The 20,635-nt window shown below is 49.9% G+C and overlaps 2 protein-coding genes across 3 annotated transcripts; both read right to left on the bottom strand.

Moving 5' to 3' along the window:
- Window positions 1-9,184: 9,184 nt before the first annotated feature.
- Window positions 9,185-14,663, bottom strand: D8Ertd738e (DNA segment, Chr 8, ERATO Doi 738, expressed). 2 transcript variants are annotated; one of them, XM_017312495.1, is made up of 4 exons: window positions 14,336-14,663; window positions 12,568-12,787; window positions 12,426-12,481; window positions 9,185-9,645 (listed from the first exon to the last, which is right to left on the bottom strand). In XM_017312495.1, exons 2-4 carry the CDS (start codon window positions 12,653-12,655, stop codon window positions 9,505-9,507), a joined length of 285 nt encoding a protein of 94 aa, XP_017167984.1. In that variant the 5' UTR covers window positions 12,656-12,787; window positions 14,336-14,663; the 3' UTR covers window positions 9,185-9,504. The 2 variants fall into 2 exon arrangements, with proteins under 2 accessions (XP_017167984.1, NP_001007572.1); NM_001007571.2 differs by lacking the exon at window positions 14,336-14,663 and having other exon boundaries at window positions 9,187-9,645; window positions 12,568-12,713.
- Mri1 (methylthioribose-1-phosphate isomerase 1) lies at window positions 13,528-20,276 on the bottom strand. Its single transcript, NM_026423.4, has 5 exons — window positions 19,842-20,276; window positions 19,196-19,371; window positions 17,128-17,304; window positions 16,815-17,039; window positions 13,528-14,663 (listed from the first exon to the last, which is right to left on the bottom strand). The coding sequence occupies exons 1-5, from the start codon at window positions 20,210-20,212 to the stop codon at window positions 14,503-14,505; spliced, it is 1,110 nt and encodes a 369-aa protein (NP_080699.3). The 5' UTR covers window positions 20,213-20,276; the 3' UTR covers window positions 13,528-14,502.
- Between the last annotated feature and the right edge of the window lie 359 nt (window positions 20,277-20,635).

A 20,635-nucleotide genomic window follows, 5' to 3' on the forward strand; every position in this document is an offset into this window, starting at 1 on the left:
CAACAATGAAGCCGTCTTAGCAGCCGCTGCCTCCTCAGACGAGGCCCCGCCCCCACCGCCCTATTTCTCCCTTTCTATTGGCTGTCCTCAAAGACCCGCCTCCAAGATGCCGCTGTTCATTCGACAATCTCCACGTCCGTCTTTTCTGTGCCATCCAATAAGAGGTCGCAAGAAGAGTCGCTGTCCATCACGGGGCGGTATGAGCCAATCAAAATGAGGGAACCCCACGGCTTGGCCTTGTGAGGAGTTTCGGGGAGGTCTCACGTTCATTCACAACATTCCTTCTCCGCCCCTTTGGGCCGGCCCTCTAGCCTGGCGGCTGGGGCTGCGCCTACACACGGCTTTGTTTACGGAGGGTCGCTTCCGGCCGCCTCCCGGCCGGGGTTGACTCTCTCTGAGCTGTAATGACCCTAGAAACTCAATAACCTCTCTGGGCCACTGGTACAGTTTGGATGCTCTAAGAGCCGACCCGGGCCAGCACAGTCCTTCCTAGCAATGCGCTCGCTGTGGGCTGTTAACTTTACGAGTTCCTCTTGAGCTGCGAGCTAAGACACCCCAATCCTTTCTACGTCTGTGGAATGAACATGAAATTGCCCATTTCGACCCATGAGAGTGTTAGTTTCATTAGATTGGACTTAATGCATGTCAAATCCCCCACTTCGAATCGTTTTTTCCCCCTGACTCAGCTTATATTTTCCACAGTGCGGAAGCCACTCACCATCTTCGTCATTTTTCCACACCCCACCCCCATGACCTAAGAGAACCTTGCGTTTTCCTACCGTCGCGGCCTCTCCAGCATCATTTATTCATCTAGTCCAGGATTAGATGGCCCACCACCCTGCACTACCTCTGAACCCCCCCCCCCCTTCTCTCATTATGTAACCCTGGTTAGTCTGATTGGAGATCCTCTTGCCTCATCCTTTAGAGCTCTTTGAGATACCAGGGTAGGGGGGTTGTTAAATGTCTCTCTGAACTCTGAGCTCCAAGGATCAAGTGTACGTCCATGGGGAGACAAGTCAGCACGTGGAACAGCGCCCAGCGTACAGTAGCAGTTCAGACTAAAACCTGCCAACATAGCTGTGATCCCATTTAGTGTTTAGGATCCTCAAAGCAGGAAAAACCCAACCTGGTCCACAGAAGCCGACTAGCCCACTGGTTGCTTTTGGACAGACCCCTCCCCACCGTGGCAACTAACAGTCACTCATAAGTAGCCTGTGAACCCTTGAAACAGGGCTGCTCAAGTGGGGCTCTTTTGTAGGGGGAAGAACACAATGGAGGAACTGGAGAGATGGCTCAGAGGTTAAGAGCACCGGTCAATGGATCCCAGAAGACTTGAGTTTGATTCCTGGAACCTACATGGCACATGATCGCTGTGACTCCAACTCCAAGGGAATCTTACATCCCCGGCGGGACCCTGTCTCAATAACAGCAGTGATGTCTTAGTTTTCTTTGTTTCTTTATTTCCATTTTGTTTTTGTTTTTGTTTTTGTTTTTCGAGACAGGGTTTCTCTGTATAGCCCTGGCTGTTCTGGAACTCAATTTGTAGACGAGACTGGCCTCAAACTCAGAAATCTGCCTGCCTCTGCCTCCTGAGTGCTGGGATTAAAGGTGTGCACCACCATGCCCAGCCCATGTGTGGGTTTTTTTTTTTTTTTTTTTTTTTTTTTTTTTTTTTTGTGATTGGGTTACCTCACTTAGGATGATATTCTCCAGATCCATCCATTTGTCTAAGAATTTCATAAATTCATTGTTTTTAATAGCTGAGTAGTGCTCCATTGCGTAAATGTACCACATTTTCTGTTTATTTGTTTTGTATTGTTGTTTTTAGGCTTTTTAGGGTAAGATGAGTTGAGTTAATGCAGCAGCTATTCACTTTCCTAATGCTGTGGGCCTTTAATACAGTTCATGTTGTGGTGACCCCCCCAACACCATGAATTATTTTTGTTGCTACTTAATAACTCTAATTTTGCTACTGTTATGATATTTTTGGAGATAGAGGTCTGCCAAGGGGGCAGTCACAACACACAGATTGGGAACCACTGGCTTAGAGGGTAAAGGTGATCACCATTAACCGAGAGGATCTGCGTTCAATTCCCGCAACCCACATGGTCGGAGAGAACTGACTCTCACAGGTGTCATCTGATCTACACGTGTGCTGTGGCACATACATGCCTTATCACCATAATAAATATAACGATTTAAAAGCATTTTTAGGGGGGAGGGTATAGGGAACTTTCCGGATAGCATTTGAAATGTAAATAAAGAAAATATCTAATATAAATAAATAAATAAAATTTAAAAAGCACTTTTAGAAAGCCAGGTGTGATGGTGGTCGGCTGGCATCCTGGCACTCTGCAAGCATCCTGAGTTCAGGGGAGCCGAGGATGCATCTTGGGAGCTATTTTGAAACAAAAGAAAACAAAAGAAAAAGAGTGGGTGGGAGAGCGAGAGAGCTCAGAGTTAAGGCACCGACTGCTCTTCCAGAGGACCCTGGTTGAATTCCCACCACCACAATTGCCTATAACTCCAGCTCTAGGGGATGTCTCATCCTCTTCTGGTCTCCAAGGTAACCAGGCATACACACGATGCACAGACATATATGCAGACAAAACACCCATACACATAAAATAAAAATAAATTCTTGGCATGTGCACACATATATACACACCCAGACAGAAAGTAAGAACAATTTAAAAAATCAGAGTTGCTGTCTTGGCTGGGGTGCGTTCTGTGATAGAGTGCTGTCTTTGCTCGCTAGGCCCAGGGTTCCATCCTCCATAACAAAAGAAGGAAGAAGGGGAGGAGGGGTAAGGAGAGGAGGGGAAAAGAGGAGGAAGGGGGATGAAAAGAATGAAATCCCCTAGCCTGGAGGTGGTGGCATATGCCTTTAATCCCAGCACTTAGGAGGCAGAGGCGGGTGGATCTCTGTGAGTTTGAGGCCAGGCTGTTTACAGGACAACCAAGGCTACAAAGAAGGGGAAAAACAAAATCCCCACAGCCTAGCCACAATGACAGTGACAACTACTTTCCATTTCTCTGATGGGAAAACTGAGGCTTAGAGAAACCTGCTTGCCAAGGTCACCCAGCAGGAAGAAGTTGCCTGGAAGGGCTGCAAGCCCCTAGTTTGCAGAGCTAGGGTAGTCAGACAGGGCCTCCATGTGGAACATGCTGGGGCAGAGACAGACCCATGGGAAGGGGTAGCCAGGGTGAGGGAAGGCTGGCGGGGGAGGGGTTAGCGTCTCCCTTCTGAGTGGGCCTTAGGGGCTGGCTACCGGGGAAATTTGTCAGAGTCTCATCATGAAGAGTTATCAAGTGTTCTGCCCATGAAAAATACAGCTTTTATTCAATAATAAGGACAGCTTTTAGAGTTATTTCATTTATTGACACAGGGTCTCAGTGGACCAGGCTGGCCTTGAACTCCCTGTGTTGTTGGGAATGACCCTGAATTTCTGACGTTCTCTTCACATCTGCAGTGCTGTGCTCACAAGCCTGTGCCACCACAGTTTATCCAGTGCTATGGATCTATCCCAGGGGGATTCATCTGCGCATTCTGTCACCTTAACACTCTGCCACCTAAGCTCAACTTTATTCTTTGAGATAAGGTCTGGCTTGGAATTTGTTATATAGTCCAGGCTAGCCCTGAGTTCCTGATGTTCCTGTCCCAGCTTCCCAAGGGCTGAGGTTACAGGTGTATTCCAAAATGCCTGGCTGCTTACTTTCTTTATTCTGTCAGGGTGGATATCGATATTGACAGAATCCCCTCTCACAAGTGAGGCAGCTGGGGAGCAGAAAGGCTGAGTGTTGACCTGACTGGGGTCACAGTAGATGAGGGTCTGAATCTGGGTTCAGAAAACAGGACAGATGATGGAAGTGAGGTCCAGAGAGGCCGGGAAGCTGCCCATGGTCACACAGCAATCCTAGTGTGAAATGGGGGGGGGGGTCAGAATAGATCCAGGAAAGTTGAGGGTGTCCCCCAAAGTCTCAAGACTCATTTCAAACATGCCCCTGTCTTAGGAAAGGTGGTGGCAGTGGTGTTCCAGCATTGGCAGCCCCCGACCCCTGCTGGAGCTGAGGCTCTGGCTTCAGGAAGTCCTAGCCATGTCTACTCAGCACGAGCCATGAGCTCACTGTCTAGGTATCTGGAGCTCCTGACCCTAAACCCAAGTGCTCTCGACCCACAGGCGAAGTAGGGCTGCCCTACAGGCTCAGATGAGGGAGAGGACACAGATGTAGTCTGGGGGACATATCTACCCTGAGGGTTCCCCTGTTCTGCTAGCGACAGCCAGCTGACACAGCCCTGCCAGCAGCAGCAGCAGCAGCTGACGCAGGCTTGCTTGTGGTGGCGCCACAGCTCGGCAGTCCTGCTGGCCAGTTCAGCTTTGTGAAACCTTTTGGAAATATAAGCTCATAGGTAGTGTTGCCAGGAGAAGTTGCATTCCAGACAGGGAAAAAGTTGTGTCTGAAATCTCATTTGATGGTTCCCTAGGCCTAGAGAAGGGGCCTCTAATGGCTAAGGACAGTTCATGACCACACTAAAAAAGCCTTGGTTACTCTAGGTTCCTGCTTTGTCCCACTAGGGTGGAATTCTGGGTCTCCATTTTAAATAGATGGGGCCATGGTGGCTCAGAGAGGTTAAATGACTAGCTGATGTTGTCACACATGCAGCCAAGAGGTGGCTAGACCTGTCTGTCATCACAGCATGAGCTAAGGTAGGGGCATGCCAAGTTTGAAGCCAGCCTGAGCTACTACACACAAGTATCTAGAACACAAGAACAACACACCTTCATGCAGAATTTGAGGTTCAGGAACTATTGGTGTCGTGTAGCAGGGAAATGAGGAGAAAGGTAGCCAGGAGTCCTAAGGGACAGCTGTGCCATCATTCCAGATCCCAGGCCATGGGGCCTTTTGAAGAGGCTCACCAAGCTGGCACCAGAGTCACAGGGCAGTTATTCCTACGGTTTCTTGGCTTGCCTCCAGGCTAATTGGGGGCAAGCCTGGCTGGGTTCCCAGGGCCTCCCAGTGGCCCATAGCCAGGTTCCATGGGTCTCCTGCTTTTCCCTGTTCCATAAAGATGGGTGAAAAGAGGGTACTCCAGGGGCTAGGGAGATAGCTCAGGGGTCAAGAGCACTGGCTGCTCTTTCAAAGGTCAAAGGTTTGATTCTCAGCACTCACACGGTGGCCTACCAATATCTAACTCAGTTCCAGGGGATCAAGACCCTTCTTCTGGCACTAGGGACACATGTGATGGACAGACACATGCAGGTAAAACACTGTCACATTCAGGAAAGTGCACACTCAGGAAAGCTCCTGTGCTTGTGGGTGCTATGTGGCAAGGGCAGCGGCTCAGAGGGGCAAGGTGTGGAAATGTGGAAGGTGAGTGACTCCTGATGAGCTGTGGCTCCCTAGCACTGGGCTTTCCTGCTAGAGCTCACAGCATAGGCTGGTCAGAGGCAGCAGCAGGGCAAGGTAGGTGGTGGGTGGTATGTGGAGGGGCAGAGCAGCTCCCTAGACACTGGACTTTCTCCGCAGGAGACGCTCTCCCTTCTTTTTCTCCCTTGCACACATGCCAGCTCACGGGCCACCCTCTGTGTCAGGTCTAGGAGAGAAGGACCTGAAGGACTTGGCCTCAGCAACAAACCACACAAGAGTGCAGGGCAGCAGGCCTGGCACAGCTTGCTTAGGGAAGCCCTAGGGTTCATCCCCAGAACCTGACCAAACACAAACAAGGTCTGGTGGTGGGTCCAGCACTTTAATCCTTTACATTTCAGCACTGAGAAGGCAGAGAGAGGTGCATCTCTGTAAGTTAGAGACCAGCCAGGTCTACAGAGTGAGTTCCCAGCCAGTGAGGGGCACCCAGTGAGGTCCTGCCCCACCTCAAGTAAAATAAAGAAGCCCCTCAAACCCCACACTTGCTGGTGGCCAGCAAGCTCTCTCCCACTGGACCCCGGCTCTTGGCTTTTGGACAGTCTTAACTCTGCAGCCCAGGCAATCCTGGCAAGCCTTCCACTGCAGGCCATCCTCATGCCTCAGCCTTCTAAGTCAGAGTTTACAGGTGCTCATTACAATTGATGGCTACATTTGGGGGTTGGGGAGTTAAAAACATGTATGTCCAACGAGCCAGCATTATCTCATTTGGCTGCGTGGATGGGCTTGAATCACCATCCCACAGTGCTTGGGTCTCTTCGTTGAACTTACTGAAGTCTTGCTTAGTCATGGGCATACTGCAGGCACCTAGCCTCCCAGACTTCTTTTTTTTTTTTAAGATTTATTTATTCATTATATGTAAGTACATTGTAGCTGTCCTCAGACACTCCAGAAGAGGGAGTCAGATTTCGTTACGGATGGTTGTGAGCCACCATGTGGTTGCCGGGATTTGAACTCTGGACCTTTGGAAGAGCAGTCGGGTGCTCTTACCCACTGAGCCATCTCACCAGCCCCCTCCCAGACTTCTAAGGTGAGGTGGTCTGCAGTCTTCAGGGGGACTCCAGAGGAGCTGTGGACATCAGACATAGGAGCAAACCTACCATAAGAGGATTTCTCACCACTGTCAGCATAGTCTAGTAGAATGTTCACTTCTGTTTAGTTCCAGAACTTTCAGTCAGGCCAGGAGGAAACCCAGTTCACTGTCCATCATGGTGCTCTCCGGAGTCCCAGGCAGCTACTTACCTGTCCTGACCTTCGATAGGACCGTGCCTGCTTATTGTTCTGCACCTGGTTTGTTACAAGGGCAATCTCACAGCATCTTTACTTCTGCTTCCTGAGTGCTGGGAAAAAAAGAGTGCACCGCTAAAGCCATTTTTCATTGGGTGTGTGGGTTGGGGTGGGGGCTCAATTAGCTCAGGCCTGCCTTGAACCATGTGGTGGAGGCTAATCTTAAACTTCTTCAGTTTCCTACATCCACCCTCAGTGCCACATTTACAGGTGTGTAAGCATTACGTCCAACTAACGTTGTTTCCAGGGCTCATCTATGTTGTAGCCTAGATTGGTGCTCTCTCTCTCTCTCTCTCTCTCTCCCTTTCTCTGTTTTGGGACAGGGTCTTTCCACGTAACCCTGGCTAGTTTTGAATTCCTAGAAAACTGCCTGGTTCTGTCTCCCGAGTGCTAGGATTAAAGACATATACTACCACACCTTGCACACTTCAAGTATTTTCAGTGAGTGTTTTCACACATGGAAGTACACCATTTGCATGTAGTGCCCGTGGAGTAGAGGGCTTTTGGAAGGCCAGATCAGGCAGTGGCGACACACTCCTTTAATCCCAGAACTTGTATTGCAGAAGCAGGTGGGTTTCTGAGCTCAAGGCCAACCGGTCTACAGTTCAAGTTCCAGGACAGCGAGGACTACATAGAGATCCCGTCTCAAAAAAACCAACCAAAGACATTGGATCCCCTGTGAGCTGCTGATACCTGTTCCTCTAACTACAGCATGTAACCATGGGGCCAGCCATCTTGCCAACCCTTCATCTCACCTTTATTTACACTTGTGATGTGAATGAGTGCTAGCATGCCCGTGCCATAGTGTAAGAGCAGAGGTCACAGGACCAACTTGCTTTTGGTTCTCTACCATGTGGGCTCGGAGGACTGAACTCAGGTTGTTAAACCTACTGGCAAATTCTTACCCATTCAGCTATTTTTCCAGCCCATTTTTTATGGCTGAAAAATATTCCACTGTGGCTGGAGCAGATTCTTGTCCAGCCCAGCTAATGCAAAGGTAGGTTGTTTCTGCCTTTCTGCTCTGCATCACTCCTCTGCAAGTGTGGGCATCAGGAACTGGCTTTATGGTTGCTGGTCACCTCCAAATCCAGTGATGTCACCCTAGGTGACCATAAAAGGACCCATGTCTGTTGCCATGGCAACCGCCATACATTCCCAGTGTCCATCTGCCTGCCCTTATCTCCTCCATCTTTGTTGCTCCCTTCATCCTTTTCTCCCCCAATAAACCTCTCCCATGGAAGTGTGCTGGCCTGGTATGATGAGCCACCACTCTAACACAACAGTAAGTGCCACCCTAGATACAGCTTCGTGTATCTGGGGTATCCACTAGTTCAGTCAAGCAGACAACTGAGCTTTTGTAGTTTTCAGACAGGGTCTATGTAACCCTGAGTGGACTGAAAACTCCATGTACACCAGGCTGGCCTGGAACTCAGGGCTCAGACTGCCACTACCTCCTGAGTGCTGGAATTAAAGGCGTGCACCACCACGCCCGGTCATCCTATTCTTACTGCCATAAACATCTGAGATCAAGCTAGAGAGCTCAGCAGTTAACAGCTTCCACTTCTCTTTGCACCCATGTAGGGTAGCTCACAGCTGCCTGTAATTCCAACCCTCGATGATGGGGTGCCTCTGGCCTCCTTGGGCACCCATACTTATGAGCACATATACACAAAATTACATAGGCCCTTAGGCATTTAATCTCAGAACTTGGGAGGCAGAGGCAGGGACAGCTTTAAGAGTTTGAGGCCAGTCTGCTCTACACAGGGAGACCCTGTCTGAGAACCAAGCTAAATGCATGGATGAGTGCCTGGGTGCTGTATCCACAATGGGACAGATCTGTTCTTTTAGACCTGTGGTGAGGGTACCAGAAGGGAGGTATGGCAGGAAGCTGCATGCCCGACACTACCCCATCACAATCCAGAGGCGGAGGTATTGACAACCACTTCGAGGCCAGCCTCTCAGGGCACCCTCCACGCTCACAGGATAGCAACTGTGTCCTGGTATGACTAAAATCCACGCTCATAGGACAGCAACTGTGTCCTGCTATAACTAAAACCCAGCAAGTCCTTCCTGTGCTTTCGAAGTACATTGGGTGCATCTCAGGTGCTTGCTTAGCATACACCAAGTGGATCAGAACCCCAGCAGTCAGCTAAGGTGAGTCAGAAGCCAGCCCAGGAACACTAGACAGTCTCAACACTAAATGCTGACCAACACTGGGGCGGTCACTAGTAATTTCTGACCAACACTGGGGTGGTCACTGGTGATCGACAAGTCTCTGCCTCCTTAGTGAGCAAAATGGCTGGGCACAAAGGGGCGGGCCAGCACACAGTCAATGCTTGCCCCAGGGCCACATCACGGAAGATTCCACCTGGTCAAGCACCCTGCATATGACATGATCAACATGTGGTCCAGCAGGTCTGGGACTACAGTGGTGTGAGTCCCTCAAGGACAGGAAAGCACCAAACAGCACACAGCCTCTGTGACACAGCTTTATTGGGTAACACTGGAGCATCCCCAAGTGGCTCTGGATTACTGGTGTGACAGGCTGACATTAGATGACTGGGGTGGGGACCCAGCACCTGGGGGTGAGATTATGCCCACTGAACGGCTGGAGAGACAACAGAGCCACATTTATCATCACACCAGCAGAGGAGGCTGAGCACCCTTCAGCCCTTGGGAGCTAGCCTGGCTTTACCATCACCTGCCCATTGTTCCAGGGGCCACCAGGACTGGAGCAGGGCCCTCTTCCAAGTCCAGCCAGCCTGTGGGGTGACCAGCAAAGTCCCAGTGCCTTCAGGATGGTGTCTTGCCAGGGATGGTGGCTTCTGATTTCTTTGATGCTCCCTTCAGCAGTGCAAGCCTCTTAGGCAGGCTGGAGCTGGCCTTCATTACCACGTCATGCTCAATCTTCTTCCGGATTCCCACTTCCAGGCTCTGTGAGAGGAACACAGCAAGCCCTTATTCTTCCTAGCCCAAACAGACACTGTTCTCTGAACCTTCCTTCTGTTCTCTGTGAACAGCTTCAGACTCAAGATCTTCCTGCCTTGACTCACCCCTGCAGGCCTGTATGCTACCCTGCTCAGGTAAAAAAACCAACCAGATCCTATTCTGTGTCTCTGCTCACACCCATTTTACAGATGGGGAACAGAGGTTCCTGTGTTAAGTAGGCACCAGGGTCCCAAAGCCAGGGGTAATGGTGATAACCCTTTCTGTCTCACACACTTTCCTAGGGCTCCAAGCGAGAGACCACAAGCCAGTTTTAAGTTACTGACTGGCAGTTACCCCACCCATTCCTGCTCTGCCTGAGCTCCTTATGACCATGACAGCTTCATGGGGTGGGCACAGGAGGTCTGAGGAAGACAAAACTGTGTCGGTCATGAGAACACGAGACAAAATACAGCTAATAAAAAAGGTTCCAAGAACCAGGCGTGGTGGCGCACGCCTTTAATCCCAGCACTTGGGAGGCAGAGGCAGGGGCAGGCAGATTTCTGAGTTTGAGGCCAGCCTGGTCTACAAAGTGAGTTCCAGGAGAAACCCTGTCTCGAAAAACCAGAAAAAAACCAAAACAAAACAAACCCCCCAAAAAACAAAAACAAAACAAAAAAAAAAGAAAAAAGAAAAAGAAAAAAGTGGTGTGCTGTGGGAGGAGCTCACTTAGGACCTGAGAGTTGGTACCCACGGAGCAGAGCAAGCTGTTGGGTAATCTATAGACTTTATTAAATTTTTTCTGTACAAGTGTTTTCCCTGCATGCATGTCTGTGTACCACATGTACACAGTGCCAGGAGAGAGCAGAAGAGGGCACTGGAAATCCCCTGGGACTGGAGTTAGGAATGACTGTGACCTGCTTTGTGGGTGCTGGAAACCGGATCAAGGTCTGTGGGAGAGTAGCAGTGATCCTAACCACTCTCCAGCCGCTGACTCTCTAACGTCTAATCAGCTCAAGCCTTCCCACCTGGATCACCAGTTAACTCTGACAATAAAAAGCTAGACGTTGTGTGCACACCCCATATGCCCAGCACCCAGGTGACCAAGATGGGGCAAGTTTAAGCCCAGCCTGGGCTAGAGTCAGATCTTTCAAAAAAGGCTGGAGCTGGGTGTGGTGGTGCATAACTTTAACTCCAGCACTCAGAGAGCAGAGGCAGGAAGACCTCTGTAAATTCATGGCCAGCTAGGGCTAGGTAAGCTGAGACACTATTTTAGGAAAATAGGGGGTAAAGACTGGGCACATGGCTCTGTTAGTAAAGTACATGACTGGTACGCACAAGTCTGAATTTAATCCACAGCACTACATAAACAGGGCTCAGTGGTCCACACCAGTAATAGCAGCACTCTGGAGGCTAGGCTATATAGCTCCATGCTAACCTAGGCCTGTGTGAGGATCTATCTCAAAAGCACAGAAGCAGACAGAACAAGACAACAAAACAGGGCTGGAGGAATGGCTCAGTGCTTAAGAGCACATACTTCTCTCAGAAGACCTTAGTTCTGTACCTAGCACCCAGGTCTGGCTTGTAGCTCATACCATCTGCAATTCCAGATCAGATGCCATCTTCTGGCCTCTGTGGGCATATGCACTCAGGTGCACACACCACACATAATTAAAACATTATTTTGGAGGCTAGAACATCACTCAGCCGTTAAAAGCTCTATCTATCTATCTATCTATCTATCTATCTATCTATCTATCTATCTATCTATCTATCTATCTATCTATCTATCTATCTATCTGCTGTGGTGGACCTTGCTCTATAGACCAAGCTGGCCTTGAACTCAGAGATCTGCCTGCCTCTGCCTCTAGAGTGCTGGGATTAAAGGTCTGGGCTATCACAAAGTTTGGAGCTAAGACAAAAGGATGGACTATCCAGAGACTACCCCACCCGGGGATCCATCCCATAATCAGCCACCAAACCCAGACATTATTGCATATGCCAGAAAGGTTTTGCTGAAGGGACCCTGTAATAGCTGTCTTGTATGAGGCTATGCCAGTGCCTGGCAAATACAGAAGTGGATGCTCACAATCATCTATAAGATGGAACACAGGGCCCCCAATGGAGAAGCTAGAGAAAGCACCCAAGGAGCTGAAGGAGTCTACAACCTTATAGGTGGACCAGCAATATGAACTAACCAGTACCCCCAGAGCTTGTATCTCTAGCTGCATATGTAGCAGAAGATGGCCTAGTCGGCCATCACTGGGAAGAGAGACCCCTTGGTATTGCAAACTTTATATGCCCCAGTACAGCGGAATGCCAGGGCCAAGAAGTGGGAGTGGGTGGGTAGGGGAGCAGGGCGGGGGGAGGGTATAGGGAACTTTCGGGATAACATTTGAAATGTATATAAAGAAAATATCTAATAAAAAAAAAGTCTGGGCTATCACACCCGCCTGACTAAGACCAGGGTTCAGTTCCCAGCACACACATGATGGCTCAAAACCCGTTAATAACTCTAGTTCTAGGGTTTTGGGCATCCTTTTCTAATCTCGTCGGGTACAAGGCACAGACACTTGTGCCACACTCGCGCGCACACTCAGGCTAAATATTCATACACAATAAACAACAACTCGAGGCTATCTGCTGGCAGTCCCTAACGCGCATCTGAAGCGCTCAGAAGCTAAGGGCGGGCCAGGATTCATCCAACTAGCGGAGGACAAAGCCTTGCAGTTGGGAACCCTCTCGGCTGTCCGTCCGTCATCCCGGATCACTTGCATCGCTTCACTCACCTTCTTCAACTTCTGCTGCTGAACAACGCGCGCCTTCTTGGGAGCGATGACTCGACCTGGGGGAGAGACACCAGCCGGTGAGCCTCGGCGGGCCACCTCAAGTCCGCCATCCTCTCTCCCTGCTCCCCACCTCATTCCTTACCGCCTTTCCGAGGCCCGCGGCTCCGCTCCGCCGCGGCAGCCTTGCTTTTAGGTTTCTGCGCCTGGAACTTGCGTTGTCCCTGCGCCATGTTCTACCGCAACCCGGAAGAGGCGGGGCCACGTGCAGAAAAGCGGAAGTCGAAGACGTCATTGGCTACAGTGGGACGCAAAGTCTCAAGGCCTCACCCGACACAGAGCGGCGCACTTAAAGGAACCGCTGTCTAAAAAGTTGGAAGGAAAATTAATTACCATTTTCAGGGGTGGGACCACATTTGTGTATTGTAAAACATGCGCGTTTTAAAAAAATGATTTATTTATTTCATTTATATGAGTACACTGTAGTCTGTCTTCAGACACTCTAGAAGAGGGCATCGGATTCCATTACAGATGTTTGTGAGCCACTATGTGGTTGCTGGGAATTGAACTCAGGACCTCTCCAAGCACAAGCAGTCAGTGCTCTTTTTTATACATAAAACTTCAAATAAAGCTTGGAGTCTGGTAAACGAGGAGCTCGTTTTTGGAGGAAAATTAAAGGAGTGTCAAAAACGTTCAGTAATCATTGGTGATGTGACTTGGTGGGTAAAGATGCTTGCTGCCATGCTTATTTGAGTTTGATCCTGGGTGGTGGCACAGGCATTTAATATCAGCACTTGGGAGGCAGCGAACTGACTCCCATAGATCACTTCCACCAGAATAAACCAGAATAAAGATATCACTAAAAAAAAAAAATCCCTCACATTAATGCATTAATTTTACAGCTGTGCTGGGGACAGAGAGCAGCCTCATATTTTCAGCACAAGAGTTGCCACAGCTATAGACACAGCCCCAACTGTGTTCTTTTTAATTTTAAAAGATTTAAAATATGCACCTGGTGGCTGGGAACATGGCTCAGGGGTAAAGTGCATATTGTTTATGTATGAGAACCTGAGTGGTATCCCCACCATTCGCTGGTGCACACACCTGCTATCCCAGTGCTAAGTTGGCTGAAGCGGGAGGACCCCTGGAGTCTAGCCTGATAGCTGAATTCCAGGTTCACAGACTCTCAAGAATAAAGCAAAGCAGGTTGTAGGGGCTCACACTTTTGACCTTTTGCTCAAGAGGCAGAGGTAGGTGGATCTTTGTGAGTTCTAGGGTAGCCTGGTCCATAGAGCAAGTCCAAGGGCAGCCAGAGCTACAAAGAGACTGCCTTAAAACACAAATATTTATCTTGATTACTGAACTTTGGTGTCTTCTTTTATAGGACTTGTTCTAGCACAGAGGTTTAGTTCCTGGGTCCCAGCTCCCATATGGCAGCTCACAACCACTTGTAATTCCAGTTCCAGGAGATCTGGTACCCTTTTCTGGTCTGGGAGAGCACCAGGGGTTTGCATGTAAAACACTCACACATAAATAAAAGTAAATAGCCAGTAGTGGTGCATGCATTTAATCCCAGCACTTGGGAGACAGAGGCAGGAGGATCTCTGAGTTTGAAGCCAGCCTGATCTACAGATTGTTCCAGGATAGCCAAGGAGACACAGAAAAATCCTGTCTAGAAAAAACAAAACAAAACAAAATAGAATCAACAACAACAAAAAAATTCAAATGTAACTAAGAGAACATCCTGATTATCTCTACTTTTGTTTGTCTGTTTGAATCTGTAGCCCAGGGTAGCCTAAACTCCAAATCTTCCTGCCTGAGCCTCCCAGGTGCTGAGATTACAGGTGTGTGACCGCCACATCTGTCTTTCATCCCATGCATAGATCATTCCAAGGATGAGCCTGGGACGCGACCTTAGGCAGCTTTGCTGTGGATGCTGAAACTCTGCAGAACCTGGCAAACCATATCTGTTCCTGCAGCTGGAAGAGGGAGTGTGGGTGAAGATGAACTTTGGGTAGCCATTTGAGAACTTTATTATAAAACCAGAGGAAGTCAGGGCAGGGCACGGAGGGCCAGCCAGTCACACCCAGGGACTATCTAGGGTCTGTCCCTCTGAGAAGACGGAGGCACTTAGGGCTCCTCGGAGCTCCTCAGGGGCAAAGACACCCAGTTCAGTGATGATGCCACCTGTGATGAGTTCGTGGGGGGTGACATCAAAGGCAGGATTCCAAACCCGGATTCCTGCAGGGGAGAGAGGGCACGTGAGGCTGGGGGTTGGCTCCGAGAACTCCCTGACTGTTGGCATTTGTCCTCACCACAGTAATTCTTAGGCTACAGAGTCCCGAGACTCTAGTGATTCACACATACAATTAATGCAGGGATGCAAGCAGAGGCCAAGAAAGAGCACAGCCTCTTCGTGCTTCCCAGGAAGGCTTCAGCCTTACGGATGGTTTCTACCCAACTCTTGCCTGCCCCTAGGATTTTAAGAATCTCAGAAATCCACCCCAGGACCTTTGCACTGACTCAGACATGGGTGTGCTTTGCTGTTGCATCTGTTTTTCCGGTTCTTGGGATTGGGTGGAGCCCTTCACAGATATTTCAAAAACCAGTTTAGCTGGGCAGTGGTTGCCCACACCTTTAATCTCAGCATTTAGGAGGCAGAGGCAGGCGGATTTCTAAATTCAAGGCCAGCCTGCTCTACAGAGTGAGTTCCAGAACAGCCAGGGCTACACAGAGAAACCCTGTCTCGAAAAACAAACAAACAAACAAACAAAAAAGAAAACCAGTTTAAAAACTGCAATTACTTCTCTAACACAGGGCCATACATGTAGCTTGGGCCTCAAATTTTCTATGTAGCCAAGGCCAGTTATGATGTCCTGGTCTTCCTGTCTCTAGTTCCTGAGTGCTAGGTTTACCAGATGTACCCCACCAAGATTGGCAAACTATTTTTTAATGTCTCTGTTATTGAGATTTTTGTATATGTACACAATGTATTTTGATTGCTTTTAACTTAAAATGTTTTTGATGTGGTTTTGGGGTTAAATCTCAGGTCTTGCACATACTGGCAAGTACTCCATACATATCTGAGTTATACTCTTGGCTGTCTTTAAAATGTTTATTTTGGGATGAAGTTAATATTAATTAGGATGGCTTTGAACTAGCGATCTTTCTGCCTCAACTTCCTGAGCAGCCGCCAGGGCTCAGGGTTTCTGTGTAGCCCTGGCTGTCCTAGAACTCATGCTATCGACCAGGCTGGCCTCGAAGCTCTGCCTCCTTCCACAAATGCTGGGGTTAAAGGGGTGTAATGCTGCCACCATAATCTGGCTCTGAGTTTTGAGATGTGGGGTCTCACTATGTAGCCCAGGCTGATCCTGAACTCTCAGCAGTCCTCCTGCCTCAGCCTCCCCAGTGCCGAGATCACAGGTATGGTGTGTACTACCATCCCTGGCTTTCTATGCAGACATTTGTCCAGGATGAGACTTGTTAGTTGTATGCCTTTCTGACAGGGCATCACTTGGTAGCCCACTCTGCCTGAAACTCACTTGTACCATGTGGTGGTCTTCAACTTGTGTGGCTCCTGCTGCCCGGGCTCCTGAAATGCTGGGATTATAGGTTGCACTACCACACCCAGCATACGTGTGTACGTGTGTACGTGTGTGTGTGTGTGTGTGTGTGTACGTGTGTGTGTGTGTGTGTACGTGTGTGTGTGTGTGTGCTTCGTGTTCTTGCATACAGAACCAAACCTCAGTTTGGTTCCTCAGGAACTGTCTGACTCATGTTTTGAGCAGGGTCTCTCAGTGAGCCTGGGCTCGCTGCCTTCTGTCTCCCCAGTGCTAGGATGACAAACCTGTGCCACCAGACCTAGCTTTTTAAAAAGTTGGTTCTGTGGGGCGGCTGGAGAGATGGCTCATCAGTAAGAGCTGATTGCTCTTCCAGAGGCCCTGAGTTCAATTTCCAGCAACCACATGGTGACTCGAAACCATCTGTAATGGGATCCGAGGCCCTTTTCTCTTATGTCTGACAACAGTTACAGTGTACTTATAAAATAAATAATTCTTTTTTTTTTCTTTTTTGTTTTTTGGTTTTTTTCGAGACAGGGTTTCTCTGTCTAGCTCTGGCTATCCTGGAACTCTGTAGACCAGGCTGGCCTCAAACTCAGAAATCCTCCTGCCTCTGCCTCCCAAGTGCTGGGATTAAAGGCGTGTGCCGCCATTGCCTGGCAAAATAAATAATTATTTAAAAAAAAAAAAAGTTGGTTCTGAGCCCCAAACTCAGGTCCTTTCCCAACTCTCTACCTACTGAGCTCCATCCCTGGCCTCAGTACTATTTACATAGCCTGGCCTTGAATTTAACCTCCATCATCATACCTAGAGTGCCAACCCCACACCTTACCCTGTGCAGCAATCCTGACTCCATTCAGGTCAGTTAGCTCCTGGCTGGGGCGTTCCTCTATGACAATCTCCTTTCCAGTCTCCAGATGGAGGTCACAGGATGAACTGGGGGCAGCCACATAGAAGGGGACACCGTGGTGTTTGGCGACAATGGCCAGCTGATAGGTGCCTATTTTGTTGGCTGTGTCTCCATTGGCAACAACACGGTCAGCTCCCACCACCACGGCTGGGGGTCGGAGGAGAGTTAGGGAGGTCACATACCTGGTTCTGGATGCCCAAGGCATGACCTGCCCCACGGTGCCCAGCCCACTGACCTGACACACCCCGGTGTGCCATGGCAGCCGCCGCCATGCTGTCAGTGATGAGAGTTGCAGGGATCTGCTCGTACACCAGCTCGAAGGCCGTCAGCCGGGCTCCCTGGTTGTAGGGCCGGGTCTCTGTGCAGAAGGTATGCTCCAATCGGCCCATCTCATGCAGTGAGCGGATCACACCTATGGACATACCAGCAGACAAGCAGGGTGGGCCAGCATGTGTGCATGTGTGGTGCACAGCCTTGTCTGTGCCCGACACTCTTCCCACATCTTTTTTTTTTTTTCGAGACAGGGTTTCTCTGTATAGCCCTGGCTGTCCTGGAACTCACTTTGTAGACTAGGCTGGCCTCTAACTCATTAATCCACCTGCCTCTGCCTCCCGAGTGCTGGGATTAAAGGCATGCGCCACCTCGCCCGGCTTTCCCACATCATTTTTACGTCTCCATCCTGACACCCTGAAGCTCCTTGGTCTCACACAGCAACCGCACTGTTCTGATCTTTAGCCCTGGCCTGTCCTCATCATTTAGGACATTTGTCATTGAGACAGGGTCTTGCTATATGGCTCAGGTTAAGCCTTGAAAGATGACCTTCTTTGTCCTAGCCTGCTGAGTGGCCTTTAGCGCCTTCTGTCTGTTTTGCTGGGGATGCAAGGAGCCCATAGCTTTGCATTCTGGAGGCAAGTGCTCTACAGCCACACACACAGCTCCTCGGAGGAGGATTCTCAGTCGTGCTCCACTGCTCACCCATGCCTCTAAGCCCCTTGTCATTCCTCTCTGTATTCTAGGCTGCAGGTGCCTGGTGTCTCTCCCATGGTTCATCACTGTGTTCTCACTCGCTGCAACAGTCAGTAGTTGCTTCATGACTGTTAGTGGAGTCAATAAACGGGGCACAGGAGCTTCTTTCTGAGATTGAGCTCTGACTCTGGCAGACAGCAGAGCTTCTGGGACAACCAAGGGCCAGGAGGAATCTGCTGCCTTGACTCCCAAATTGCTATCTTGTGGCCACTTACTCAGGGGGTGTCACTCTCAGCTCCTCTGTCCTCTGGGAGTTGACACTATGCCCCTTCTGTAGGTATGTGGCGCGGGCCAGGCCAGGCAGGTGACCCGGGGAAGTTTGTAGACTCTGATAGCAGAACTACTTCAATCCATGTGCACAGGGAGGGCCAGGGTTCTAATGCATGGGTTGGACTCCTTGATGTAGCCACCCCTGCAGACAACTCCCCAAGGGTTTCTGTACAGGAGCTGCTATACTGGGAGTAGGAAAAACGAACAAACTAATATGCGGGGCTGGAGAGACTGCTCAGTGGCTAGGAGAACTTGCTGCTCTTACAGAGGACCTGGGTTTGGTTCCCAATACCCACATGGTGGCTCATAATCATCTGTAACTCTAGCTTCAGGGGATCCAAAACCATCTTCTGTCCTCTGGGCACAATGTACATGCATGGTACACATATGCACAGCAGGTATACACAAAATATGATTTGAAAAATCAAAACAAAACTAATATTTACACTTCTGTGGTTGAAGTAGTTTCTTCATTTGAGTTTTGGGGACTAAATCCTGGATTTTGTGTATTCTAAGCTAAGTATGTACTCTTTTAAAGTATTTATTTTTATTTTTAAAGATTTATTTATGTATTTTATGCATATGAATACATCACCGTTGCTGTCTTCAGACACACCAGAAGAAGGCATCAGATCCCATTACAGACGGGTTGTGAGCCACCATGTGGTTGCTGGGAATTGAACTCAGGATTTTTGAAAGAGCAGTCAATGCTCTTTACCACTGAGCCATCTCTCCAGCCCTAGTGTTTATTTTTAATTATGTACATGTGTGTCTCTATGCATGTAAGGGCATGTGCTCGTGGAGGCCAGAAGAGGGTGCTGCAGGTAGTTACTGTGGGTGCTGAGAACTTAATAGGTCTTTGCAAGAGGGGTCCATACTTTTAAGCTGCTGAGCCAGCCCTAGCTAAGCAAGTACTCTTGCCACTGAACTACACCCCCAGCTCCAGTTGCTTTGCCTTGCATCCCATAACATGTCCCATGCCCTAACAATTGAAGGTGCCTCCTCACCTAACGCTGTACCATAGCCAGCAGTGGCCAGAGCACCCGTGTTACAGTGGGTCAGCACGGTCACCTTGCCACCCCTGGGGTTGGTCTGCTCTAGGAGATGGCGGGCTCCCAAGTCCCCGATGCTCCGGTTGTCTTTGAGGTCCTTCTCCAACATATCCTCGGCGAAGCGGATCACTCTGGGGACAGAAGAAGCTCTTAGCACTGTTGGAAGGGAGCTGGCTAACTTTGAAGGGGCCGCCCTTTAAAGGTGAGGTGGGGTTCTGAGAGCCTGAGGACACTTCCACTCTGATCACTAATATAAGTGAGCCAGGAGCTGGGGCTGACGCACAGCAGTAAACAGGAGGAAACCCTTTACCTCTGTGATGATGACGTCATGGTGGGAGAGGCAGTTGATGAACAGGAAGGGGCAGAATCAGGGACAAGGTGTTTTTACAGAAGGGGAGGGGAAGGAGCAGGAACCTGGAGATGAAGTTCTAACTCCAGTGCTTTAATGCTCTAGACTCTAGTCTCAGCCACAGGCAGGAGCCGTACCGGTGCAACAGAAAAGCAGTAAGAACCAAGTGGCTGGACCGGAAGTGGGATGGGAAAGAAAATGGTAGAGAGGAAAGCTGGGCAGAGCACACAAGACTGGTCCAGGATCCCGTACCTTTCCCGCACGGTCTCTTCAGTGGCACCCTCTCGTTCCGCCTCCTGGGCTGCCACTTGACCCAGATCGCGGGCGGCGCGGGCCATGTTGACAGCGGTGGGCCGGGCGGCGACTAAGAGGCGCAGCTGGTCTCGCACGAAGGCCACCAGAGCAGCGAGTCCGGGACCGCCGGCGCCGGCCCGCAGCTCCACGGCCAGGCTGAGGCAGCCGACCAGCGCGATGGCCGGGGCTCCGCGCACCTTCATGGCGCGGATGGCTTCACTAGCCTGCTGCACGGAGCTCAGTGCCTCATAGTGGCAGTGCTCTGGCAGCTGCAGCTGGTCGAGGATCTGCAGCGAGCCGGGCGAGTAGCGGATCGCTTCCAGTGTCATGTTGCCTACCCTGCAGGGCCACGAGGAATCCTGCACAGGCTGCGGGGCGGAGTTGCGTCCTGCCGCGTGCGCATGCGCACGCGCTCCTAGGTTATCGGGCGATTAGCGTCTTCCAGAGTGGCTGTAACTTCTCCCAAGGCCGAGTTCTAGCTCCAAGATGCTTGGTGATGGGGCTATTTTTTTGCCGGAAATCGTCCATCCGTTACTGAAGCGATGACTTGGAACTCTCAGCTCTGCCTATCCACGGCTCACAGACACCCAGCGCTTAATCAGCGTGTCAAACGACCTTCCGTGGGACTACTTTTGTCTCCATTTTTTTAAAAAAAAGCAAGCACCATGAGGGACGTTTATTCTCAGGGCCTGAAGAGATTGCTCAATGGTTAGGCGTGCATTCTGCTCTTGTAGAGGACCAAAGGCTTCACG

This window comes from Mus musculus, chromosome 8 (genome assembly GCF_000001635.26).
Source record: "Mus musculus strain C57BL/6J chromosome 8, GRCm38.p6 C57BL/6J".
NCBI lineage: Eukaryota > Metazoa > Chordata > Mammalia > Rodentia > Muridae > Mus > Mus musculus.

What these genes read in the sequence shown, in the direction of transcription:
- D8Ertd738e (XM_017312495.1), bottom strand. Translation starts at nt 12,655, where the DNA reads ATGGCGCAGGGACAACGCAAGTTCCAGGCGCAGAAACCTAAAAGCAAG. An exon ending in CCGCGGGCCTCGGAAAGGCG is followed by an intron (nt 12,482 to 12,567) that starts GTAAGGAATGAG and finishes TCTCTCCCCCAG; the next exon opens with GTCGAGTCATCGCTCCCAAG. An exon ending in AGCAGCAGAAGTTGAAGAAG is followed by an intron (nt 9,646 to 12,425) that starts GTGAGTGAAGCG and finishes TTCCTCTCACAG; the next exon opens with AGCCTGGAAGTGGGAATCCG.
- Mri1 (NM_026423.4), bottom strand. Translation starts at nt 20,212, where the DNA reads ATGACACTGGAAGCGATCCGCTACTCGCCCGGCTCGCTGCAGATCCTC. An exon ending in TGGCTATGGTACAGCGTTAG is followed by an intron (nt 17,305 to 19,195) that starts GTGAGGAGGCAC and finishes GTATGTCCATAG; the next exon opens with GTGTGATCCGCTCACTGCAT. An exon ending in AGTCAGGATTGCTGCACAGG is followed by an intron (nt 14,664 to 16,814) that starts GTAAGGTGTGGG and finishes TCTCCCCTGCAG; the next exon opens with GAATCCGGGTTTGGAATCCT.